The sequence below is a fragment of the Peromyscus leucopus genome, chromosome 10 (assembly GCF_004664715.2).
Source record: "Peromyscus leucopus breed LL Stock chromosome 10, UCI_PerLeu_2.1, whole genome shotgun sequence".
Lineage (NCBI taxonomy): Eukaryota > Metazoa > Chordata > Mammalia > Rodentia > Cricetidae > Peromyscus > Peromyscus leucopus.
In genome coordinates this window covers 88448368-88471830 of record NC_051071.1, presented here as the reverse complement: position 1 = coordinate 88471830, position 23463 = coordinate 88448368, and the positions used below count along the sequence as shown (strand labels likewise).

The window sequence follows — 23463 nt, the reverse complement described above, 5'->3', positions numbered from 1 at the left end:
AATACAGTTAGCCAGGCAGTGGTGGCACATTCCTCTAAACCCAGCACTCAGGAGGCAGAGAGGTAAGCAGATCTCTGTGAGTTTGAGACCAGCCTGGTCTACAGAGCTAGATCCAAGGCAGCCAGGGATACACAGAGAGGCCCTGTCTTAAAACAAATAAATAATAATAATACAGTTAAGAATTGAAGAGACAGCTCAGTCTTCAAAGTGCTTGCCACCTAAGCATGAGGACTAGAGGTCAATTCCCAGAGTTGACATAAAATGTTGGGCATGGTGGTACATGCTTGAATCCCAGTGCTGGGGAGGCCGGGACAGGAAGAAACCTGGGGCTGGCCTCGCCTAATGGGTGTGTCCCAGGTCCCAGAGAAGAGGCCCCGTCTCAAAACCCAGATGGACAACTGTCCTGAGGAACAACACCTAAGGTTGATTGCCCTCTGGGCCTTCACACCGGTGCACATGTTTGTATACTTGCACACATGCATGCACCGGTGCACCGATGAGCGTACACACATGCTCACACACACAAACAAGTTGAATATAATTCCTTAATAATTTATGCTAAAGTTGCAGGGAAGCAGCTGATGGTGAGGGGAAGGTGGGCCTGTGGGCACCTTCCCTTACGTTGTCAGCACATGGAGCTAAGGCATGATGGACGTGAGGACAAACACAGTGAGTTCCCAAAGAGTTTGCCCAAGAGGAGATGCACTGTATATAGTATATAAGCGAAGCTGCCCATGCCACAAACAGCTGAGATCCTGTGAAGCTCAGTCTCAATGAAGGCTAAAGAACACCAGAGGGCAGAACAGAGACACTCCCTACAGGGAGATAACCATGACTGCTGAGCAATCCATAACCTTAAACCAGAGGCATAGTAAATGTGCATGGAGCTAATTAGCATGGATGCTAATAATACCCTAAGCATGTTTAAACACCAGCTAGTGAATGAGAATGAGGATGTGACTGCTCCTAGGTGTGGTTGAGGAGAAGGTTTATGGTAGATATGAGGGAGAGCCCAGCCTCAGGCATCTGGAAGGGTCTAGGCTGAACCAGGTCATGAGAGGAGAACCGAGGGGGAAATGAGACAGGAAGCGAGAGAGAAGGAAGAGGCGAAAGGACAAACAGACAATAAAGAGAGGTCCAGGAGCAGAGTCAAGAGAAGAACCAACAGAGAAGCCACAAGTGTGTAGCCAAAATGGCCGGGTTATATAGGAATCAGAGAAGCTGGGGGAAGGGAATGGAAGCTCAGGGGCTGGAGAGGTTTAGGGTGGAGGTGGAAAGTCAGAACAACTCAGTGACAAGTACTTGTGAGTAGGGGCTGGGGGAGCCTAGAGGCTAGAGTCGACCTTGATGTGCTAATAGCACCACAGGCATAGGCTAAGAGAGGAGCCATGCATCCCTTTTGCCAGTGGTGAGGATGACTCCTTTTAACTCTGCGGGAGGTTCGAAGTGAAAGTGTGTTTATTTCTCTCTCTGCTTCCAGATAGAAAATGCCCCAAAGACACTACCCCAGGACAGTTACCTCCACATGTCCGCTCACTCCCACCTGCATTCTCCTAGAAACAGAAACAGCTGTAATTACACAAGGAAACTAATCTTTTCATAAATTAGCATCTCATTGACTAGCCGCCCTTGCCTTTTTATTTTCTTTCATGATTTATTTGTCGTCAAGTTGATTTATTTGGTATATCCCAGTTTGTATAGCTTATGCAAAAATATGAAGAGAAACAAGCTGCAATGGCATTTTCTTAGTCTTTAACTCAGGTCACTTGTTGCTCGTGGTTTTGATCCACAAATAGCAGTAATTTTTGCCCAAGGTTAGGAAAAACAAAGATTAAATAGCAGTACATTTTCATTACACCGTGGGAAATAAATGAAGTTCCATTCTCTGCCTCGTTCGGCTTTCTCCCGCCATGTCAAACAGTGGTGTTTCAGTTCAAGCTGGTGTTTGACATTTGACCTCCTGTCATTCATGCTGACTCATTTAAATAGTCTAGATGGCAATTCTCTATACAAACTGTCAAAATTTTGTATGCAAATAGACAATTTAATAACATTCTATGAATCTTATTGTTTAGGATTTTTATTAAAATACAAAATGGTATGTTAAATCAGACGGTATAAGATGTGGTGCGTGTTAGGATATTACGTGAGCCTCCTGGGACTTAGCTATATGCCCAACCCTTGGTTTTTTGAGACAGGATCAGACTAACCTTGAACTAGTGATCCTCCTACCTCAGCCTTCAGTGCTGAGATATGTGCTGGCTAGTTCTATGTCAACATCATACAAGCTACATCCATCTGGGAGCAGGAACCTCAACTGAGAAAATGTCCCCACCAGATTGGCCTGTGGGAAAACCTGTGGGGCATTTTCTTGATTGACTAATGATGAAGGCAGGCCCAGGACCCTTGGGCAAGTGGTCCTGGGTTCTATGAGGAAGCAGGCTGAGCAAGTCACTAGGAGCAAGCCAGTAAGCAGCACCCCTCCATGGTCTCTGTGTCAGCTCCTGCCTCCAGGATCCTGCCCTGCTGAATTCCTGTCCTAGTGGTGGACTGTGATATAGAACTGTAAACTGAAATAAACCTTTCCTCCTCAAGTTGCTTTTAGTCATGGCTTTATAACAGCAAAAGATACCCTACCTAACACAGATACATCTGTGAGAATGGTCACATTATAATTGTTGAGTACAATGATACATGAGAACGTGAACTATAATTTACCTGATCATCTCATTTCTAGAGATCTGAGCACATTATCATTTAGGATCAATAAGATTTTTAAAAATCATAGCTTTTATCTATTCATTTATTTATTTTTGTTTATTTTGTTTTGTTTATGGAAATTGAGTCTAGGGTCTGATGCTTGTTGGACAAACACTCTACTAGCCCTTTATTTTTTACTTTTTATTGTTAATAAAATTGGGATCATATGTTACTAATTTTCTAGGAAGTCATCATTTGACTATATGTCATGAAATCTGTAAAAGTCCTATTGGGCTGGCAAGATGGCTTAGCAGGTAGGAGTGTTTGCCATGGTGGCTTAATTACCTGAGTTCACTCCCCAGAGCCCACAGTGAAAAGAGAGAACTGACTCTCCAAAATTGTCCTCTGACCTCCACATGCCCCGTGCAGAATGTGTACACCATTGTGTTTGTGTTATACAAACACAAATAGTAATAAAATAAAAATAATTTTAAATTTTTGAAGTTATATCCCAAACTGGAGATTGTTATACTGAATGAGGTAGCCCAGACTCAGAAAGTCCACATGTTCACTTGCTCCCATTTGTGGCTCCTAGCTACCAAACTTTAGGTTTGAGTATACAACTTGGGGTAACCTTAGGAGCAAGGAAAATAGAAAGGGACTGTTGTGAGATGAAGGAACGGGGCGGGGCGGGGCGGGGATAACAGGACAGGTGATATGGAGTGGGAGATGGGGCAGGGGGTGGGTTAATTGGGAGAAGAGAGGGGAGGTAATAAAGATGGAAAGGCGGAAGAGATAAATAACACTAAGGATATTTGAAAGGCCAACAGGAAACCTAGCTTTAAAAACGTGTGTGTGTGCACAGCACTCATGCATGAAATTCTCAAAAATTAAACATTAAATTAATTCAGTGAACCAAAAAAAATTATATCCATGCCAGTGTTTCAAGAAGAATTCTCTCATTTCGTAGATGCAAAAATACAGGTCTGAAAACACTGCGCTGTGGAAGCCTCCCTGACGCCTCCCTGGGAACCCTTCCCAGCTGTTGACACTAACGCTAAACTGTATGAAAGTTGTGTCTTTCGCCCGTTAGCCTTGGTGTAACTTGGAATGCAGATGGACTGTTACCCCAGGCATTTGTCAGATGTTTGTCTGTTGGTTGTCTCCGTAACTCTCTTGTAGTTAGTTGGGAGAGGAATGTTTTGTTGTTAATGCTTTCTTAATATTCTAAGGCCATTCTCTGCACCTGCCGAAGTTGACCTGAAGCCAACTCACCTATTGAAGTGGGCCTTCTTTCCTAGATGCTCACCTATTGAAGTGGGCCTTCTTTCCTGGCTGCTCACCTAGTGAAGTGGGCCTCCTTTCCCTGGCTGCTCACCTATTGAAGTGGGCCTTCTTCCCTGGCTGCTCACTTATTGAAGTGGGCCTTCCTTCTTCCCTGGCTGCTCACCTATTGAAGTGGGCCTTCCTTCTTCCCTGGCTGCTCACCTATTGAAGTGGGCCTCCTTCCCTGGCTGCTCACCTATTGAAGTGGGCCTTCTTTCCTGGCTGCTCACCTATTGAAGTGGGCCTCCTTCTTCCCTGGCTGCTCACCTATTGAAGTGGGCCTTCTTCCTTCCCTGATGTGTTGTAGAAACTGTCCTCCAGCACAACAGTCACTTCACTATTTTCATCACAGTAGCTGGGACCACTTGTAAAAAATTGTTGACATCGGGCTTCTTGACTGACGATGCTCCTTCCTAGAAGGATCCAGCACATGCAGAGAGTCCAGGACCCTCACCTGAGCTCCACTCCCTCCGACTGCACCTCCCAATCTCTGTAGTAATTCTCTAGTCTTGGAAGGCACCAAAATGTGTATGTGTGGAAGGTTAACTGAAATGGCCACTCCACCTATACAGCTATGATGTCGTCTATGCTGGGGTGAGAAGTCTCGGTGATGTGGCTGCTGTAGGTAACCCCCTCACCCTGCACTGTAAGTACCCTCACTGGTTGCCCAGGGTGAACTTCCAAGGACTCTTCTGGAAATTTGTCATTGGTTCTCCAAAGGAGGTAGCTGTTTCTTTGTGTCTCCCCAGGGAAAGAGCTTCTACAACAGTTTGTCAAAAATCTGATAATCACTTGATGGCCAAAGGGAAGAACATAACATCTAAGAGTACCTGAGTGCTAAACCTGATAGTCTCTTCATGGCCAAAGGGAAGAGCGTCACATTTAAGAGTACCTGAGTCCTGGATGCCCACATTGAGTCATGGGACACAGAGAAATAGCTTCATTTCTCTATAGTTGACCTCCTCATCTGCAAAGTGAAGACAGTATCAAAGACAAAGTAACCGCAGATTTAAAAACTGACTTTCATGTGCAATTCTAGGCTTGGGAGACATCTCATTTTATGAATGTGTTCTGTTGAGTTAAGCAAAAGCGGTTGATTTTTATAGACAGAAATACTGACTAATCTGAGATTTATTACAGAGGCACAGAATAAGCAGCATAGTGGTTTCCTGGGTTCCATCCCCAGGATGAGAAGAAGGTGTATAGAATGGCTGAGCAAAAGAGAAAGAGAACGAAAAGACTGATCATTTCGAAGTCGCTCTCCCTGTAAAAGTTAAAGCCAAGATGACTTCCTTACTAGGCCATTGTAGTATCCAAGGTAGAGGATTGAAAGGAAAAAAAAAAAAAGATAAATTAGACTTTACCAAAATTAAAAACTTTTAGTGCTACCAAGGACTCTATTGACAAAGGGGAAAAAAATCAACCTGTGGAATGGAATAAAATATTCACAAAGTAAATATCAGATATGAGTATCCAGAATATATAAATAGTTTTGGAAACTCAGCAACTGAAAGACTACTTGGTTTTTAAAACAAACAAAGGACTTGAGTCAACACTTTTCAGAGAAGAAACACAGAAGAGGACTCAAAGCTGAGAGGAGTAGGAAGAGGAGGCTTGGGTCTGAGAGGATTTATGGGTAGAAGTAGGGGTGAATATATCAAAATAAGTGTATGAAATTCTCAAAGAATTCATTAAAATATCATATTGAAAACATGTTAAACTGTTGCAGAGTATTATTTCAACTGGGCAAAGATGTGTTACATTTGTTTATGCTGTGGAATGTTTAACTATGTGAAGGTGTGTTATATCTGTTTCTGCTGCCTTTATTAATGGCATAAAGATATGTTACATTTTGTGGGAGACCAACTCCCACATTTATTTACCCCAGGGACTCTTGAGGAACGAGGGATAAGAAATTTACACAGAAATACGGAGGGAGAGCAACAGAGAGAAACGCAGGATAGACCCGGTGGACCTGGATCCTTATCCACCGGCCCAGAACTTCATTCCAAAGGGCTTTTTATAACAATGCCAAAGGGCAGGGCAAAGGACCTCCCCCTTGCTAGATACAGCCAAGTGTCGACCCTTCCAAACACCTGGTACCCAGGCCGGTGGTCCAGTCATCCTCTTAGGCAGTCCTGCTGGGTAAAGCCACCAGGAAACCTAGATGGGCCCCAACAACATTTGTTTGTGCTACATTTGTTTAATTATGCAAAGATGTGTTGTATTTGTTTCACCTTGTCTGCCTAAGGCACCTGATTGGTCCAATAAAAAGCTGAACGGCCAGTAGCGAGGCATGACAGGGATAGGCAGGGCTGCTGGACAGAGAGAATAAGTAGAAGGAGAAATTTAGGCTTGAGAAGGAAGGAGAAGAGAACAGGGGAGAAAGAGAGGGACAGCCCAGGGCCAGAAGCCAGGCAGCCACCAGCCAGCCATGGAGACAGCAGGAAAGTAAGATATAAACAGAAAGAAAGGCAAAAAGGCCCAGGCAACACGTAGATAAAGAGAAACAGATTGAAATAAGAGCTAAACTAAGGCGAGGCATCCAAAACTAATAATTAGTCTCCATGTCATGATTAGGGAGCTGGCTGCTGGCATAAAAGAAAAAGCTTGCTACATTCAACATCATTTTTTATTAAAGAAACACATATCAGAACCACAATGGAAAACCACATCATATTCACAGGATTAATATAAAAATAATTTTTAAAGCATAAAATACAAATGTAAGTCAGAATGTGGAGAAATTGAAGCATTCATACATTGCTGGTAGAGATATAAAATAGTAAAAAAGTTAAACAGATATCATATTATCACATTGCCTATACTCCTATTCCTCTGTGTGTGTGTGTTTGTGTGTACATCTTAGAAAATTGAAGACTCACAAAAGCTTGTTCATAAGTGTTCATAGTGGCATTTTTAAACAATCACTTAAAATTATTTTAAAATTATTTATTGTGTGTGGTGGTATTGTGTTCCCCAAAATATTGTGTGCCCTAATAAACTTATCTGGAGTCAGAGAACAGAAAAGCCACTGGATACTTAGGATAGGCAGTGGCAGCACATGCCTTTAATCCTAGCATTGCAGAGGCAAAAATCCAAGTGTTCATGGATACAGCCAAGCATGGTGACTCACACCTTTAATCCCAGAAAGCCAGCCTTTAATCCCAGGAAGTGATGGCAGAAAGCAGAAAGGTATATAAGGCGTGAGGACCACGAACTAGCAGCATTTGGCTGGTTAAGCTTTTAGGTTTTGAGCAGCACAGTTCAGCTGAGAGCCATTCGGATATGAGGACTCAGAGGCTTTCACTCTGAGGAAACAAGATCAGCTGAGGAACTGGTGAGGTGAGGTGGCTGTGTGTGGCTTGTTCTGGCTCTCTGATCTCCCAGTATTCACCCCAGTACTTGGCCTCAGGTTTGATTTTATTAATAAGACTCTTTGAGATTCCTGCTACAATTGTGTGTGTGGGCACTTGTGACATGGCACATAGGTAGAGGTCAAAAGGCATCCTTGTAGAGGTAGTCATCTCCTTTGACTTCTCTGTGAGGTCTAGGGATAAACCACACACCTTTATCGACTGAGCCATCTTGCTGTCCCTGTAGAAACAATACTTAATAATAGCCAGACGTTATAAATGTACTAAATAGCCCTCAATGAGCCAACAAACAAAATGTGCTATAGCTATTCAGTGGAATAATATTCAGGGAAGGGGGAAGAGTGGAGGAGAGGGGGAGGAAGGAAGAGGGTGGAAACAGCCTTGAACTCTATGGCAAGTGGAAGAGATCAGTCACAAAAGATGACTTATTTTGTTGTGAACCAAAGTTGTCTACAGAAGCCACATTTGATTGAGAGCAATCTACCAGAGCTTGGCTGACTAGAACAGCACAGTGATGAGGAAATGGAGTATTTCAGAACAAGAGCCAACGTTACATGATCAACCTCTGTCTGGCCTCTGCCTCCTGAAGTCTAGATAAACCTTCTGAATCATATCACTAAGTCTAAGACTCTTAACTTCCATCAACCCTAAAGCCAAGAATGCAATAACATCAGGAAAATATAGAGGAGAATTGTTTGCCCTTTCATAGCTCACCTGGCCTGATGCCCACCAACATAACTGGTAAATATATTGACTTATGACCTGTTTTGTTCTATTGCCAACATTTATTCAGTTCTTCTAAGTTGGAACATAGTACCAACATAACTTGATTCTGTGCTCCCAGGTCAAAATAAATTCTTTTCGTATTTCCTTATGAGTAGTTTTTATATTGACAGTGTGATTGCATTGCATGAAATGTTCAGAGTGAGCAAATCTATAGTGAGAGAGAATGACCAGTGACGGTCATGTTACCCTGGGGAGGGGACAGGAGAGACTGGGGCCTGACCGTTAATGAGCCCAAGGTTTCTTTGTGGGAAGATGAGAATTTAATCTGATTTGTAATGACCGTACAACTCCAAAGGCGTTCTAAAATCCGCTGAGCTATAGACTTTACAAGTCAATGCTATGGTATATGAACTGTTACTTCACGAGGCTGCTTTTGAAAATGCTGTGCACAAAATCCTAACCCTGCTCCTGAGAGGCAGGGTCTTCTTAGGCAAGTCATTTACTCTCCCAGAACTGTTTCTTTGAGAATTGGGTTTGATTTAATTTCCCTCGGAAACATTTTCCCTCATTTGTTCAATACCTGTTCCTTGTACCCTCCTTGAGGGGGAATTGAACAGCCAGGGCTATATCATAGACTATGTCTTCAACCTAAATGAGTGCTGAACAACCAAGTGGCCCTTCTCAAATTCTGAAGTGCTGGGGTTTACTCAGACCCACCTAGAAGAATGATTCCCAGGATTCTTTGCTTGAGGCTCTCGGATGCATGAACACAGATTGTCATGTAACAAGCCCTACTCTGAGCATTTTGTAAATATCTCATTTATTCATCACAATAAAACTAATACTATATCTTCCTTTCATTTTTGAGGAAGCAAAAACCAAATAGTAATAAAGCTTGCCTTGGGTCACAAGTAATAGGAAATTGAGCGAAGATTGAGCCTCCAGCATCAAGCCCCAGAATTTATTCTTAACAGCACTCTGGTTTCCAAAGTGAACACCATAATGGGTATACACAGAAACGCTCTTATACCTCACACCCCATCAAAAAACAAAAAGAAAAGTTGCAGCAGAGCTTGCCGATCAGTGCCTGGGATGTTTCCTGTAAGTCTCCTGTAAACATATTTGATTTTTAAAACACTAGTATAATCTTCTAAATTGATTTGGCAATAAAACTGATTCTCTAACATAATAGATGTTGGTGTATAATTTTTAAAATGCTACATTGGAATTTTAGTACACTTCCATTCCCTGTTGGCTGGAGCTCCGTTGGTTATCTTTGTTGTAACAAACAATTAATTTTTTTAAAAAGTCTATGTGGGTGTTTTGTTGGCATGCTTACCTGTGTACCACGTGTGTGCAGTGTCTGCAGAGGCCGGAGATGTCAGATCTCGGGGAACTGGAGTTACAGATGGCTGTGAGCTTCCCTGTGGGTGGGTACTAGGATTCACAACCTTGTCATCTGCAAGAACTAGTGCTCTCCACACAGATCCACCTCTCCAGCCCTGAAACAAGCCATTGTAATAATATTGAGTAGATTAAAGTGTGTAATGGTCTTCAACAACATAAGACTATTTTACAACAAAGCCTCTGCTCACCTGGACTAGCATAGTCCTCTCTCCGTCTCTCTCTCTGTCCCTCTCTTCCCACCCCACTCTCCACCCATCTCTCCCCCTCTCTTTTCTCTAGTTGCTTTAATTTCTATTTAAATATTCTAGCCTCCTTTTCTCCAGGACAAGCTTCCTGACCCTTAGACCTTAGATCTCCTAAAGAGAGATCTTTCTCTCTCCTTTGTCCCCCTCAAGATGCTGTCTGTACATGAAGAATTTATAGTAGCCCTTAATGAACTGGGTTAGATAGAAACAATTGTCCTCTTTGGGGGTGCGTAAGAAGACTAAAGATATCTAACATATTTGTTTGTTTTCAGAATAAGGAAGAAGAAGAGTCCTCCCAGGTTTCAGCCCTACGGGAAAGACGTTTTCTTTGGTTCCTTTGGTTCAGGGAGGGTTCCTTTCATATTCCATGGCCACGTTTTTCATTTTGGTGTTTCAGAAAAAAAAAATTAAATGTAAACAAGGAAATCACATAAAATTATATTTTTCAGTAAGTGAATTCTGAACTTGATAAGTCAATAAAATCATGTGTGATGTTGGTCTTTCTGGTAGAAGTGTTTGGATCATAATATGCAGTGAGTTATGTGATACAGAGCTCAGCTCCACCTTCTAAAGCCTGGAAATTCAGAACCTGATGGGAAACAGAGGTCTGGGGGAAAAAAAATCCTACATTTTGGAGAAGCAGAGTCTTTTGTTCAATTCCAGAGGAAATGGGAACATTTGCATTTGAGTCCCTAAAAATCACAGCTAACAGCCAGGGAAGTCCCAAGGAAAGCAAAGGTCAGTGATGCATCTTCGGTTTTTCCTAAGTGTGGCTTCTAAAGCCATTCCTAGACCTGAGATGTGATAAGGGATCCTCCCTTGCACTCCCCCTCTCCCTCTCTGCCCTTTGCCCTGCATCCGGAGGTCACTTTTCTCTTTGCTTTAGGCAGGGCAGTTCTCTGAAGCTACTAGAAAGCCTTTTGACCTAAAGCTCGGTGAGTGTGCCGGGGCAAGGGGTGAATCACTTACTCCTGTTTTTCGTCAAAAGCTGTCATTAGTCCAGTCAGCCCTGGCTTTATAGGAGGAAGTGGAAGTCGGGACTATCTCCCTTGGTATTTTAGCATTTATCACCTCTTTAAGAGAGCCTGAGGTTGACATCTGGGCTCAGTAGCAGCCCTTGCCAAGCACGTGCAAGGCCCTTGGTTTGATCCTCAGCCTCCCCGCAACAAAGTCTTAGGTCTAAAGGTGAGTTTTGTATGACTGGAAGTGAGACTAAAGAGCCAAGTCTTCATGTCCTAACATAATCAAACCTCTTAAGACAGCCACATTCAATGGCTGTCCCTGTGATGAAGACAGCAGACACAATCGTATTTTAAACAAGAATGTTTCTAATCTTTCCTCATTTTCCCCCAAGGGATTCCTTTTTTCACATTTATAAAGCATTTAAAATGTATCAGTCATTACTCTAAAGATTTTATATACCCTTTAATCTTCCTAACAACCCTAAAAGGTAGTAGCTATTAATATCCCTATTTTAAGGGTTTAAAAAAGAGAGAGAGAGAGACACATAATTTTTTAAATTCAAATTCATCCAACTAGAAAGTGACAAAACCAGTATTCTTTATTTTATTTTATTTTATTTTATTTTATTACCTATTTGGATGTTTTTGTTTTTTGTTTTGACACCGGGTCTCTCTACATAGGTCTGGCTGTTCTAGAACTCACTCAGTAGACCAGGCTGGCCCTGACCTCGTAGAGATCCCCCTTCCTTTGCCTCCCAAATGCTGAACATAAAGACGTGCACCACCATGCCTGACTAACCGTATCTTTTATATACAGCTCAGGCTGGCACAGAACTTTGGATCCTCCTGCCTCCACTTCCAGATGCTGGGACCACATGCAAGTGCTACTGTGTCCTGTTCAAGCGCAAATTCTCATCTACCCTCACACCAGACTGCCCCGGATCTAAAAGAGGCCAGCAGGGTCTCCATAGTCCCAGGAAGTCAACCACGAAGTAGGTCCACACTGAGGGAAGCCTCCTTTGATTTACAGGAATGTAAACACTACTTGTCAGTGTTCGGAATCATCAGGAAAAGGGAACAAATGTAACCTCTACAAGACAGAAAGTAAATGTGATCAGTCCTGACGATGGGAAAGTAAAGAAGACAGAAACTGGGAGTTAGAAATGGACTCCGGGGGAAGAACGGGGCTTCTTTCTCCACAACAGCGGTAGCCTGTAGTCGCTGGAACAGGACAGAAAAAGAAGTTTGTTCCCTAAAGTTGCAAACAAAAGCTAACAGAAGTAGCAAAGGGAGAGATAATTATATGAGGATGATAGGAGAGAGTATTTTGCAAGTTAAGCAAGCCACATCCTCAACTGTCCCGGAGAAAAGTCAGCTGCTGATGTTTATAGTTCATACACCAAGAACTAGCTGTGGGGAACCTTTATTAAGAGCGAGGGAGTCAGTCACTCAACAGACAGTTCACTTCTGCTGCTGTGATCAAACACTGAGCCAAAACAACTTGGGGGAAATAAAAGGGGCAGGGGGTTGGGGTTCCCAAGCCAGCCGGAGCTACATAGAGATACCCTGTCTCAAAAAGTGTTGTAGGGGAGGGGAATGCTGAAGAGATGGGTGTGGCTCCCTGATTAAGAGCACTGGCTGTTCTTCCAGAGGACCAAGGTTCAATTCCCCAGTGCCTACATACAGGCTCACAGCTCTCAGTAATTCCAGTTTTAGGGGACCCAGCACCCTCATCTGGCCTCCACCTGCACCATGAGCAAAAGTGATGTGCATGCATGCAGGCAAACCACCCATACACATAGAAAAAGTAATAATAAATTTCAAGAAGAATCACCCTCCTTGAATATTCACTTTCTTTCTTGTTTCCAGATGCTCTGAGTCCAAATGGGAGTTGGTTGCCCGTCTACACTGTTCTTCCCTACGGAAATGAGTTTACTGCAAGCCTTTCCTAAAACTTGATGATGCATTGGGAGGATACAGTCTCCTCTGCCCTCCAGAAACTGTGCTTAATTCAAATTAAAACGCCATGTAGGGTCATTTCTAAATCAGGAGCACGGCAACTGGCTTCTCCCTTTGTGCTTCGTTTTGTTTGGAGAGTTTTGATGTTTCGTTTGCTTTGTTATTAATCTTTGGTTAGCGTCCAGAGAAATGGATTTTGTGACGCATACATTTCATTATTTGTTCTTATTCGCCCCTCCCCCATAGCCCTCCTCCCATCCCCCTCTTGCTACTCCTCTTCCTTCCTCCTGAGAGTCCCCCTTCCTTGCTTCCTGGTCCTTTGAGATGTGGTTCCACATGTTTTGCAACCCTTATGCAGATTCAGGCGATCGTCCGCAGTAGTCTGCGAGCTGCAGGCACTGGCCGCTCATCCTTCACCGCACGGGGTAACTACTTCTCCAAGGTCGGCTGCAGACAGGGAGGGGATTTTTCCAATTGAGGAGAGCGTGCGGTACCTACCCCTCCTACGAGGAAGTAGGTGAACGCTGTCAGGGTCGCACCGCCCTAGGGCTTGCGCCTGGACTTCGTCCCTCCCAGATATCCCAGCCAGCGAGCAGTTGCTCTGACCGCAGCCGGAGCCAATGGCAAAAACCGTCCTGAAGCCCGGCCCCGCGGAAGGAACGGTTTCAGAGTTGTTTGTTTCTCTTTGATAAAGGGACTCTGCCTTGCTCTGGCTTTTACTCTGTGCGTGACCAGACAACCTCCAGAAGCAGTTTAAGGCGAGGAACGAGAACACCGGGCAGCCAGAAGGATGAAGTATCTGCTTGACTTTATTCTGATGCTGCCCTTGCTCATCGTCTTCTGCATAGAGTCTTTCATCAAGCTTTTTGTTCCCAAGAAGAAGAAATCAGTCTCCGGAGAGATTGTCCTGATCACTGGAGCTGGTCATGGAATTGGAAGACTGACTGCCTACGAATTTGCCAAACTTAAAACCAAATTGGTTCTCTGGGATATCAATAAGGTAACAGCGCTCCCTCGGTGCCCTTCCTTTGTGGAGTTTCACTCTGGGGACGGGTCTACACTTCGCAAACAACCACCCTTTACAGCTCTCGGTAAAGAACGTAGAGCTTTTAGTTGTTACTGATATTTCTCAGATTTCGGGAGAGGCATGAATTGATATCTGTAAGGCCACACCATGAATGGACCTATGGGCGATGAGAATCTTGGTTACCTTCCATCGCTACATTAACACTATAAATCGCCTGTTATCTCCCCCTACTGACCCTCATAAGCTTTTTAAAAAATTACAGCAGTTTTAGGTTGTATTCTAAAAGAGTCAGATCTGTGTAGCTGTTGTCTCTTTTGCAGTTATTGAGATTAATCAAAAAATGATACCCTATAGAAATCACCATTACGTGGCCATAGTTACTGACTTAAGTCGCTTTGCAGAAAAAAAATAATAAAAAGAGAAAGAATTTCGGTGTGGTTCCCCTGGACTGCAGGCAGAGGTGTGTGAGGGAAGTTGGCAGGACGTGGCAGCGAAGCTTTAATTTGGGGTATTTGAAGGCGCCCGGTGGCCTAACCCGCCACTCATCACACTATGTACATCCAGTTATGTAAACAAGAAGCCAAGGTTCATGAGGTCAAATGAGAGCTCACCCAGGAGTGGCTGAGACAGCAGGTAACAAATTCTCCCTGGGTATCTGCGGCCTAGATGTTAAGACCACATGATAAAGGAGTATGGGTTCAGCATTGGCCTTTAACAACAGAGAAACTGCAGGCTTTAGAAGAGCTGGTACCAGAGCAGTTAAATGCTCAGCATAGTGAAGAATCAAGCAGCCCTTGGAATTCTCCTGTGTTTGTTATTAAAAAGCAATCTGGTAAATGGAGAATGGTAACAGAACTAAGAGCAATTAACTAAGTAATTCAGCCAATGGTCTCTCTACAATCTGGAATTCCTTTGCCTACTCTGTTACCAAAAGGATGGCCTCTTATAGTTATCAATTTAAAAGACTGTTTCTTTTCAATATCCTTACAAGAAAAAGATAGAGAAAGATTTATCTTCACAATGCCTACTTATAATAATTCTCAGCCGGTTAAGAGATATCAATGGAGGGTTCTCCCACAGAGAATGTTGAATAGCCCGACCCTGTGCCAATATTTTGTACAACAGCCATTGGAAGTGATATGTAAACAATTCCCTAATCTATAATTTATCATTACATGGAGGATATTTTACTAGCTGATTCAAATGCAGATACTTTAGGAAGAATGTTTGAAGAAGTAAAGAAAATTTTGCCTTGTTGGGGATTATAAATTACTCCTGAAAAGATACAAAGAGGAGATTCTATTAATTATTTAGGATATAAAATAGGTCTACAAAAAATTAGACCCCAAAAGGTACAAATTAGGAGAGATCAATTATGGACTCTCTTTTTTTTTCCCTTGATGGGGTTTCTCTGTATAGTTTTTGGTGCCTGTCCTGGATCTTGCTCTGTAGACCAGGCTGGCCTCGAACTCACAGAGATCTGCCTGGCTATGCCTCTCGAGTGCTGGGATTAAAGGCGTGCACAACTACCACCTGGCCAATTGTGGACTCTTAATGACTTTCAAAGATTATTTGGGGACGTTTCCCATCTATGGACTGTTGGGGTAAAAAATGATGAACTGAGTAATATGTTCAAAACCTTAGAAGGTGACAAGGACTTAAGTAGTCCAAGAGAATTATCAGCAGAAGCTGAGAGAGAATTGGCCTTGGTAGAAAAGAAAGTGCATGAAGGACATGTGGATGGTATGGATCCAAAGCTGGATTGCATTTTGGTTATTTTACGCTCTAGGCATTCTCCTACAGGAATTTTAATGCAGAGGGAAAATATTATATTGGAATGGATATTTCTACTAAATAAACAGAGTAAAAAATTAAAAACATATGTGGAAAAGATCTCTGAGTAGATTTTAAAATGAAAATTGAGACTTCATCAATTAGCAGGAATAGACCCAGCAGAAATTGTAGTACCTTTAACTAAGGATGACATTGACAAATTATAAACAGAAAGTGAACCTTGGCAAAGAGCTTGCAGTAATTTTTGGGGGGAGATTAACAGCAAATATCCCAAAAGCAATAGAATTCAACTTATAAAGAGAGCTGATTGGATTCTGCCTCACATTATATGGTAAACAACCATATCTGGAGCTTGTATATTTTATACAGATGCAAACAAACAAGGAAAGACAGGCTACAAATCAGAAAATTTAAGTAAAGTGGTTCAAAGTCATTATAATTTGGTTCAAAAATCAGAATTATATGCTATTCTGATGGTATTAATGGATTTTTCAGAACCTCTCAACATAGTTACCGACTCTCAGTATGCTGAAAGAGTGGTATTACATATTGAGACTGCAGAATTTATCCCTGATGAGTCAGAATTAACGTCACTATTTATTCAGTTAAAAGATACAATCAGGAAAAGAAGTCATCCTTTATATATAACTCACATCCAATCTCATATGGGTCTGCCAGGCCCTTTAGCACAAGGTAATGGAAAGATTAGTATACTATTATGAGGAAATGTGCTGAAGGCCTCAGAATTTCATAAAAAAAAAACATCCTGTCAATAGTAAGGGTTTAAAAAAGATTTTTCCATAACCTGGCAACAAGCCAAGGAAATGTCCTACTTGTTCTTTTTACAATCAAACTCCAATACCAGCAGGATGTAACTCAAAGGGCACTCAGAAGAAAGAAATCTGGCAGATGGATGTATTTCGTTTTTCAGAATTTGGAAAAATTAAATATGTACACCACATCATTGATACCTATTCAGGATTTCAGTGGGCAACTGCTCTGAGTTCCAAAAAGGCTGATTCTGTAATCACGCATTTGCTAAAAGTTATGGCCATCATGGGTATACCTGCACAAATTAAAACTGACAATGCTCCATCATATGTCTCTGTTAAAATGAAACAGTTTTTTGCTTATTACAATATAAAGCATATTACAGGTATACCACATAATCCTGCAGGCCAAGCAGTCATAGAAAGATCAAACAGAACTCTAAAGGATATGTTAAATAAACAGAAAGGGGTAACAAAAAACCCAGAAATAGATTACATAATGCTCTATTAACTTTGATTTTTCTCAGTGCTAATGAGAAAGGAACAACACATATTCCCAGCATACAGAAAGACATCCCCTAGCAGGGTCCCTCAGTGTGGTGGAGAAAACAGACATTAGGTATTTACACAATGAAAGAAAGCTACAAACTGGGCAAGCATAGACCAGCTAGCTGAGGCCCACATGGCCATATGGTCAGACACAGAATGGGCTCTTGGCTGCTTTGTTGAGAGACTTGACTTCCCAGACCTTCAGTTTTCTGTACAAATCTATGAAATAGCAGTATCAGGCGTAGAAGGCCAAGGAGATGAGAAGCCAGTGTGTGAGATAATTCAGCCACGTGTCTAGCAGATGGTAAGAAAACTAGTGCAACATTTTATTTTTTAACAAAGAGTGATTTGGGCTGATGACTTCCAATCTCTAGCACTGGTGAGCACAGTATTTTCTCAGAAGTGTGTTTATCCAATGAGTGTTTATTGACATACTCTGTCTACCAGACAGTGGTGTAATATAGAACTATAGACAAACTGTACAATAAAATATACAATTGGGTGGCATTAAATAGAAAGAAAACAATAAATGTGAAAGGAGCTTGTGAGGAAGACAGATTGCCAATCACATATAGGTGGCCACGGAAGGAAGACCTCAGTAGATGGAGACATGAGAGACAGAGGTTGTCACTTGGTTCTGACAGTACTTTCCTAGCATGCACAAGGCCCTGGCTCAGTCCCCAACACCGACACACACAAACACATGGAGACAGCTGCCTTGACAGGGCTCAGCAAATGTGAAGCCTGGAACAGAGTGAACAGAAGAAGAGTGTAGGATCTGGATCAAGGTCTGAGCTGGTAATGGAGATAGAAAGCACTCATCCCTCATAGCTGTTCAGCTTTTAAAATATTCCTGGTCGGAATCGAGAAGTGCTCTGGGTGGATAACCCTCTTGATTCCAAACATTTGGTGTGAAAAGAGAAATGTAGACTATTATATTGGTGCTGTTTAGATGGTCATAGTTTGGTGGGCGAACTGGCTTAAAGAAAAGGGTGGAGTGAACAATGTCTGTGAGTCACATGCACACAGTTGGAGGAACTTCAAACAGCTGTTGGTTGTTTAGCAATGGTGAGCAACAGCTGTGCCCATGCTTTGCCACCTGTTTTATCTGCTTCAACTTTTTACTCTGACTTGTGGGCTGCACACAGTGTTTTAGTTCAGCCTCTCCATGCCTTCTAACATACTTAGGTTAATTGTAACAATACAACCAAAACATGGAATCTGTGGTAACAAATGCACAGATAAGTGCAAGACTTTGAGAGAGAAACCCTGGGGAGACAACTTGGCTGATAAAGTGCATGAGGACCCAAGTTTGGAACCCCAGTGCCCATTTAAAAATCTAAGTGCGGGGGCCGGGGCCTATAAGGACTGTCCCTGAGTGGGGAGCCTGGAGGATCTAGGGACCTGCTGGCAAGTCAGCCTAGCGGACTTGGTGAATGCCAGGCTCAGTGAGAAACCCTGTTTCAAAAAACTAAGACGGAAAATGATTAAAAGAAATTGTCGACCTCTGGCTTCTATGTGCATGTATGTCGCTCACACAAGTGTGCACATGTGAATATGTACACATACATATACCACACACACACAAACGCGTACACATTCGTACAATGCATGTGTGCACAGACACAACAGAGAGGAGCTGGTCTTTGTATGTTGGCTGAAGTGTGGGGTGCAGTTGATTGGAAAATGATGTTTCTGATTTCCTTTACTGTTCGTATCCCTGTGATGTAACTGATCTGATGCTTTTACTGATCTTGTCCAAATACTGTCCTGTTTTGATATTTGGCTATGGTATATTTTAGTACAAATATTTTGGGGAAAACACTAATTAAAGGCATCAGAGAAACAAATTCTTCCACTAACCAAAAAAAAAAAAAAAATCTACTAGTTTAAATTTTATTTTTGTAATATGCTACTAAAAAATTAAAAAGAGGAATGTGACTCTGACATTTTTGGAGATCTAAGGCCAGGAGCCCCAGTTCATGGTGTCTGGGGAGCTTTTTATTGTGTGTACTTTGGTTTTGACCCCTGGAGGCAGTGGCGAGTTTGGGAATAACGTGGGGTCAAGGAGACTGGAGAGGAGGCATAGAAAGAGGGAATGAAGGAGGCCAGCGGTTAGGACACCGACGGTTGTGAGCACTCAGGTAAGACTGGAGTTTCAGTGACCAGCTGTGGTCACAGAGGTTGTGCCCAAATCATTGAAGACCAGTGAGCTTACGAGGTTAGTTATTTAAGTAACCCACCTTGTATTTTAGTATGACGTCATCTTACTTGACCCTCAGCTTTTTTTTTTTTTGAGACAGGGTTTCTCTGTGTAGCTTTGCGCCTTTCCTGGATCTCGCTCTGTAGACCAGGCTGGCCTCGAACTCACAGAGATCCTCCTGCCTCTGCCTCCCGAGTGCTGGGATTAAAGGCGTGCGCCACCACTGCCCGGCAGACCCTCAGCTTTTGAGTGATGTGTTCCCATCGTTCACGCTGTCCTCTTCCTCTCTTCGGGCTTCTTCTAGAACGGCATCGAGGAGACAGCTGCAAAGTGCAAGGAACTGGGTGCCCAGGCCCATCCCTTCGTGGTGGACTGCAGCAAGCGGGAAGAGATTTACAGCGCTGCGAAAAAGGTGGAGTTCTTCCGCAGTTAGAAATATGTCGGGCGGGGTGGGGAGGGCCGGGAACTGTGTTGGAGATGATCGCCTTTACTCCTTACACGAAGTGACTGAGAAACACTGTGGTTTGTACTTCCCAAGACCGTGTGTCTGGCTAGTGACAGACCTGCAATTACACCACGCGACTGGGAGGCTCAGACATCAGTGTGCTCCGCAGCCTGCTAGGGAGCCTCCTGAAAATACACACGCCTGGGGAAGGAGAGATGCCTCGGTAGGTAAGGGAGGAGGCTCAGTGGGTAGACGCACTCCGCTGCACAAGGCCGACAAACATCCATATGCAAAACAGCCACCTGTGCCCAAGGCTTTCTGACTGCCAGCCTAGCTTGGGAAGGAAGCAGAGGACGATAGAGCAGGACACCCAAAGTCCTCCTCTGGCCTCTGTGTGTCTACACAGGGGCATGCACCTACATGTGTACTACACACATCACATACACTACACACACACACACATACGTGTCTGCATATATATTATGCATATATATTTGAGGGAGCTTGAGGGGTACTGTACAGCGAAGTACTTGCTCAGCAAGTACGAGGCCTAGGTATCAGTCTCCAGAAAAGAAAAAGCAAGGTGTGTGTGTGTGTGTGTGTGTGTGTGTGTGTGTGTGTGTGTGTGTGTAGAAATAGACATGCACATGTATGCTTTGTCAGCTTCACCCCCAGAGGTTTTCTTTCAGAAGGTGTAGGGCAGAGTCCAGGAACTTAACATTCAGCACCCTGTACACCCTTCCCTCCCCCATGGTCTGATGCAGTGGGATGTCCCTGACTGACTCTTGCCGACACTGACAGTGTCTTCTGCAGTCTAGTCAAAGATGTGGGAGTGAAACTTACTCTGTATTGGGTTTTGTTTGCATTGTAGGTTGATCTATTCCTACAAGGATTGTTGGCCTCCTCTCCCTACAACTGAAATGTTCTTTGTATGAAATGTGTTCCCATTTGTACCAGTGAAGAAAGGTCATGAGAAAAACAGGCAAATTCTTTAAAATCTGCATTTCTAGGCCTCTCCCTCAGCCAATCTGATTTGGTAGACACAAAGATCCTCACTCAACCAGGCTGAGAGCCTCTTCATTTAGATTTAGATATAGATAAATTTTTTTCTATTTTTAAATAGATTAGTTTTTTGGATTTTTAAAAAAAAATTTTGACATCGTAATACAAGTACATCATATCTCCTTTGCCTTCCCTCCTTCCAAACTCCCCCATACACCCCTCCTTGGTCTCTTCCAAATTCATGGCCCCCTTTTTTACTAATTGTTGTATATATATGTATGTATGTATGTATGTATGTATGTATGTATGTATACATATATATTCCTACATACAACCTGTTCAGTCTGGATGATGTTACTTGTGTGTATGTTTTCAGGTCTGTTCATTTGCTATTGAATAACCAGTTGGTGTGTTCTTGCCTGGGGAAGACTACTTCTCCCCTGAGCAGCGTTCCCGGGTGTCTTTTCTGCAGGGCTGAGGTCTCATGGGCCGTTCCCCATCCACCTTGGCTTGTGTATTGTTGCTGCCCTTGTTCAGATCATGTTTGGCATTCATGTTGGTGAGACTCCGTGGGTGTGGCACCTGACATCACTAGGAGACACAATCTCACAGCAAACACAGATCTTCTGGCACTTGCAATCTTTCTGCCCCCTCTTCCAGTGTTCCCTGGGTGTCAGGTGCAGGCTAGTTTTGTAGCTGTGTCTGTTACGACTGGGCTCTGCAGGTCTGCACTTTGACTAGTTGTGAGGTTCTGCAATGGTCTCTCTCTGTTGCAAAGAGAAGTTTCCTTGATGATGAGTGGTGAGAACTATGCTTACCTGTGGGCATAAGGACAAATGTTTAGAGTGTAGTTAGGGAGTGTGCTGGTTCAGTAGAGTGGCGGTTGTAGGTCCTCTAAGATCCATGACTTTACTACCCCTGCATGGTTGGCTTGGTTTCCAGTACAAGGCATGATTTCCCTCTCGCCGAGCAGGTCTTTAGTCCAATTAGAGAGGTGTTGGCTACTGTCTTCTTTAGGGTTGCTGTGGCAGTGACGAAACACCATGACCAAAAACAACTTGGGGAGGAAAGGGTTTATTTCACTCACACTTACATGTAACAGTTCATCACCAAAAGCAGTCAGGACAGGAGCTCACACAGGACAGGAAGCTGGAGGCAGGAGTTGATGCGGAGACCACGGAGGGGTGCTCATCATGGCTTGCTCAGTCTGCTTTCTTATAGAACCCAGGACCACCAGCCCAGGTATGGCCCCACCATGGACTGGGCCCTCACCCATTTGATCACTAATAAAGAAAATGCCCTACAGCCCAATCTTCTGGAGACATTTCCTCATTTGAAGCTCCCCTCTCTCTGAAGACTCTAGCTTGTGTGGTGCCTTCTGGTACCATGAACGATAGTCTTCAGGGAGGAGTCATTCAAGTCAGTTCCAGTTCAGGGGTCTCTGGCCACGCATCTGAAGCCCATGGTGTCTTCAGCAAAAGGGACTTGCCTTCCACTTCTACAGGGCAACCAAGAGCAATGACAGTAGGCTATATGTTTTTGGAGTCTCTTGGAGAACCTGACCAACTCACAAGAGGACTTCTCATGTCTGTTGTTGGGGATTTTGTTAGGTAGTCTTTGGCACATTGTCAGCACAGATGAGCAAATTCCATTTAAACTATGTATTTATACACAGGCTTACATGTATTATAGGTTTCTTTGTTGTTGTTGTTGTTGTTCTCGGTTTTTGTTTGTTTTGTTTTGGGTTGGGTTTTTTGAGACAGAGTTTCTCTCTGTAGCCCTGGCTGTCCTGGAACTCTGTAGCCCAGGCTGGCCTTGAGCTCAGAGATCTGCCCGCCTCTGCCTCCCGAGTGCTGGGATTAAAGGTGCATGCCACAACTCCTGGCTTTTTTGTTTTTTTGTTTTTTTGTTTTAAGTAAATAGTTGATGATGTGATTCCTTGTGACTTTTGCAGACATCCTTATTGTTACTTTGCTCTTTCTTAGGTATTTATCTCCCTTCCTAATTTGAGCTCCTCTTCCCACTTCTGGGACCAGATCAATTATACCCTGCTATTCCCTTCTACACTGATCCCCAACACACCTACCCTGGCAACTGTCCCTTTTTACTTTCCTGGGTTTGCAGTTACTAAAGGATATGGACTCAATCTGAAGATTTGGAGCTAGGAGCCCCAATGAGAGAGAACAATGGACATTTTTCTTTCTAGGTCTGAGTTACTGCAGACGGAAGTTTCTCTGTGTCCCATTCGGTCCGGTAGCTCAGTCCCAAGTAAACACACAGAGGCTTATATTAATTACAAACTGTATGGTCTATGGCTCAGGCTTCTTGCTAGCTAGCTCTTACACCTTAACTCACCCTGTTCCTGTTAATCTATGTTTTGCCACGTGGATTCATGACATTACCTGTTCTCTTACATCTTGCTCCTCCTGGTGGCAGCTCGCAGCATCTGCTCTAACTCCACCTTTCTCCTCTCTCTATCACTCTTGGATTTCCCACCTGGCTCTATCCTGCCCTGCTATAGGCCACTGTGGCTTTATTAACCAATGGGAGCAACACATATTCACAGCATACAGAAAGACATCCCACAGCAGGTTACCTCATTTATTATGATCTTTTCTAGTTCCATCCCTTTACCTGCAGATTTCATGATGTCATCTTTCTTTACAGTTGAATGGTATTCCAGGGTGTATTTACCCCATTTTCACTATACATTGGCCGGTTATTTCCATTTCCCAGCTATTGTGAACAGAGTGCCAGTAAGCATGGCTGCACAAGTACCTGTGAAGTAGGATGTCAAGGCCTTCGGGCACATACCAAGGAGTGGTGTAGCTGGGTCATGTGGTAGGCTTGTTTTTAGCTGTTGTGAGTTCTCCACTCCAGTTTCCGCAGTGGCTGCCCCAGTTACATTCCAACCAACAGTGAGTGAGGATTCCCTTTTCCCTGGGTCCTCTCCAGCTCTGTTGTTTTGTTG

At 43.3% G+C, this 23463-nt stretch overlaps 1 protein-coding gene across 1 annotated transcript in view; it reads left to right on the top strand.

Annotated features, from left to right (window-relative positions):
* Positions 1-13022: 13022 nt before the first annotated feature.
* Positions 13023-23463, top strand: part of Hsd17b11 (hydroxysteroid 17-beta dehydrogenase 11) — a 43571-nt gene continuing 33130 nt past the window's right edge. The window contains exons 1-2 of the mRNA XM_028867310.2: positions 13023-13702; positions 19350-19457. Of these exons, the coding sequence (XP_028723143.1) occupies positions 13493-13702; positions 19350-19457 (318 nt within the window). The 5' untranslated portion in view covers positions 13023-13492. The remainder of the gene's footprint in view (positions 13703-19349; positions 19458-23463) is intronic.